Here is a 3,890-nt window from a genome sequence, read left to right on the forward strand (position 1 = left end):
ATCGCGAGGTATCTCTGTTCCAACTCTACCCAGCGACAAAATCAGTGGCTCAGGTACCTACCTTGGGAGGAATATGCCCACAATACCGCGTCACACTCTGCCACAGGTCTCTTGCCCTTTCAATGTGTCTTGGGATACCACACTACCTCGTTCCCAAATGAGACACCCCAGAACCAGATCCGAGCAGTGTTGACCTGGCACCAAGAGAGCGAGAGGGAATGGTGGACAGTGCACAACCACCTGTGGCAAAGTTCGGAGAAGTACAAACGGCAAGCGGACCGGCACCGACGCACCCTCTCCTTTTTGCCCAGGCAATGGTCTGGCTCTTCGAAGAAACTCAGGCCCCGCTACATCGGCTCGTTCAAGGTCTTGCGGAGAGTGACCCCGGTGACCTACTGCCTACAGGTTTTGTTAAGATCTTCTCAGACTCTCACAGTAAGACCTTTGCACCTGGGTTCACTTTATTACTGTGTTTGTGTCCTTGATAGAAGATTCCACGGTATCAGTGGAACTAGCGGAGTTTGATCCTCTGGAACTGGAACAGAAACACAGTGGAACATAAGTTGGGAAACAGCTCAGAAAACACATATCACGAGAGAAGCTGCAGGAAAATAGTGAAACACTGATCAATAAGCCACAAACCAGTGACACGGTCATGATATGAGTTTAGAGACCACTGCTTTGAGTGGGTCTTGCTTTGTTGCATGGTCTGATATTGATCACTCAAAGCTTTTGCCTGCTATTTAACATTCAGCTTCTCAGTTTTACAAAATGAAAGATAGAATAAACACAGAAAATAAGAGAAAAATTGTATAAACTGATTAAAATATGCAATAGTGGAATCTGTGTTGAAAAGGTGTGTTCAGTGGTGCTGTGTGTGTCACACACACATTTTCAGAACCGCTTGTCCCTTACGGGGTCACGGAGCCTACCCGGCAACACAGGGCGTAAGGCCGGAGGGGGAAAGGGACGCACCCAGGACGGGACGCCAGTCCGTCACAAGGCACCCCAAGCGGGACTCGAACCCCAGGCCCACCGGAAAGTAGGACTGCGGTCCAACCCACTGCGCCACTGCACCCCCGTGCTGTGTGTCATCATGACAATAATCCATGGTGAGCAGTGAGAGACACACTGGTGTCTCACAGGACTTTTTGTACAGCCCCTCAATGACTTTCACTCACTGTGGTGGACTTTTGGTAGCGGCACCAAACTGGAAGTTGGCAGTAAGTATTTCATCTTTTAACTCAATACCATCGACATCAAAGCTCTGCACTGATACTTTTTATGTGTTTATCCTTTGTTCTCTGTTTCATTGTCATATTTATAGTTCATATTCATTGTCTAATGTGCTCCTACCAGATGTTTTCTGAGAAACAATTTGCTTAGGGGTTTCAATTATTTGTGTAAACTTTTCCTTATTCGGACAATATGTTCCTTTTTTTTGTGTGTTTTTTGCTTCATTTTGTCAGAAATCCAAAAATAAACTTCAAATTGTCAGTAGAAAAGAGCCCCATAGGAATCTGGTGGTGCGGTGCATTTTATTGTAAAAGCTCCTTTTCACATCAGTCATGGACACACCGCTGTGATTCTTTTCTTGAAGACACCAGACATGAGACTAAATTAGTATTTACCATGAAATGCCGGTAAACACGGTATATTGACGGTACACTGGGCGCTGTGGAGGTTTTTGTACGAGCACGAATAGGCTCTGAATCACTGTGGTACACTTTTGGCGGAGGAACCAGGCTGGAAGTTGGAAGTAAGAACCTTTTTCTATATTATATCTGAACACTGTAAAGTAATGAATGTAACTCGTTTTATTCCCTTAGTACATTTATATTCTTCAGTTGAGTGTCTCATTTTGTGTGTTTTCAGTTGTTTCACTCAAAGTCGTTGTACTGAACGTTTGGAAAAACAGCTTCAAATCATTGATGTTGCAAAATCGTTGAGAACTCATAGATGGCAACGATAAATAAAAATAAATGCGATAAATAACGATAATTAATATGGCGATAAGCGTCTTTACTCTGTTCAAGGATTTTCTGATTTACATTTAAACCTGTAAAAATCATGTTTCAACAGAGTGTTTCCAGCTCTTTTCAAAGTCGTTACACTGTACCTTGGTTTGGTTACAACAGTTTCAAATGATGTTCGAAATATTGACAGCAACAGAGAAAACAACGATAAATACATAATAATAAATGCGATAAATAACGATAATATGCGATAAAAGCGTCTTTTACTGTGTTTGTTCACTATGGATTTTCTGATTTCCATTTAAACCTGTAAAAAATTGTTTCTTCTGTTTTTTCTGTTTTATAAATTCATTATTTGTTCCTCCGAATTAATGTTTATTTTTCAGCTGTCAGTAATAATTAAGATGAAAATAATACAAACAATGTGATAAATAATTGATGCGCTTTGCCAGTTTTCCATGGTCTTTAATTCAATATGCATTCAGTTGTCTTGAATTTGAACTGAATTCAGTCCATCACTGATACACTTTTAATAATCAGTCAGTGTGTTATAAAATGAAGAAAAGCAGTGTGCGGAAGGGCTGTATGAACATGTCCAGAAGGGTGGAAAAGAGACACATTATGGTTTGTAACACTGAGCTGCGGAGGTAAAAATGACCTCTAAAGGATCCGTTCTCTTGTATTAATGGCACATTTTGATACACCTCATACATACTGTGGGTGACATTCATAAACTGCCTATACATTCCTCCTTTGAGCGTTAACTAACAGCTCTTTTCCTCCTCCGCTACGTACAGGTGATGAGACACAATGCGATGTCCGCTGTTAAAGGTGTTCCGTCCACTCGCTGCTCTCTCTCTGACCTCTGACCTCTGCCGTCTCCTAGGCAACGCTGCCCCCGTCCTCACGGTCCTGCCCCCGTCCAGTCAAGAGGTGTCCGGTAAGAACAAGGCCACGCTGACGTGTCTGGCCAACAAGGGCTTCCCCTCCGACTGGAAGCTGGAGTGGACGGTGGACGGCAGGACCAAGCCTGGGGACGCGAGCCGCGGACTCCTGGACAAGGACGGCAAGTACAGCTGGAGCAGCACGCTGACCCTCCCTGCGGACGAGTGGACGAAGGCGGGCACGGTGGTCTGCAAGGCCACTCAGGGCTCCCAGACTCCAGTTCTGGAGACGATGAAGAGAGCCGACTGCCCCGTGTAGATGGGCGTCTCATTACTGTGTTTTTACTCTGTGCTCTACTCCACTCTTACTGTTTTCATAACTAGTAACATAGAGGTTAATAATGTGCTTTGCTCCACTATATATGTGAGACGCTTTACCTTGAGCTTCTCGGTATTTTCCGAGAACTTCTGAATAAATAAATGGATATAACATTTTTCAAAATTATTGTTTCACACAAAACTTTCACCTAAAAAATGTACTGAACTGAGGTTTTTGTAAAAAACAGAGAATGTTATTGGGGAAAAAAAGTCACTTCTCACTCATTCACTCCTTCATTGATCTCAGAAGTGCATAATAAATGTTTATTTTTAATAATTTGTTATTATTTTATTATTACTTGTATAAATTAATTAATTAATTTAATTATTGTTGAATAATGAATAAACCTTTATGCAGCTACTGGAGTGACGTACACTGGTTCATATGGTGGAATGTGACAAATGGACTGTACTCTAGAATCACATGTCTGAACCCAAATCTCTCCTTCTGTTGATGAAACACACTCTTTGTATTTTTGTCCGACATGTACGTTACTTTGGAGAAAAGTGTCTGTGGAATAAAAAAATGTCAATGTAAATGTAATTTGTATGTAAAAATGTAAACTGGCGAAACCAAGGAAGTCTTGGAGCGCCCTTACCGTGGTGGGTCGAGGCCAGGATGTCACTGCATCCACTTTCCTGGGGTCCATGG

At 42.4% G+C, this 3,890-nt stretch overlaps 1 gene segment (V, D, J or C); it reads left to right on the forward strand.

Annotated features, from left to right (window-relative positions):
- Nucleotides 1-1,180: 1,180 nt before the first annotated feature.
- On the forward strand, nt 1,181-3,230 carry LOC114910742 (Ig lambda chain C region-like; the record flags this gene model as incomplete). The annotated part of the segment is given in 2 exon segments: nt 1,181-1,223; nt 2,863-3,230. Coding segments are annotated over 2 exon segments (360 nt in total), but the record flags the coding sequence as incomplete, so codon positions are not given.
- Nucleotides 3,231-3,890: the final 660 nt, after the last annotated feature.

This window comes from Scleropages formosus, chromosome 6 (genome assembly GCF_900964775.1).
Source record: "Scleropages formosus chromosome 6, fSclFor1.1, whole genome shotgun sequence".
NCBI lineage: Eukaryota > Metazoa > Chordata > Actinopteri > Osteoglossiformes > Osteoglossidae > Scleropages > Scleropages formosus.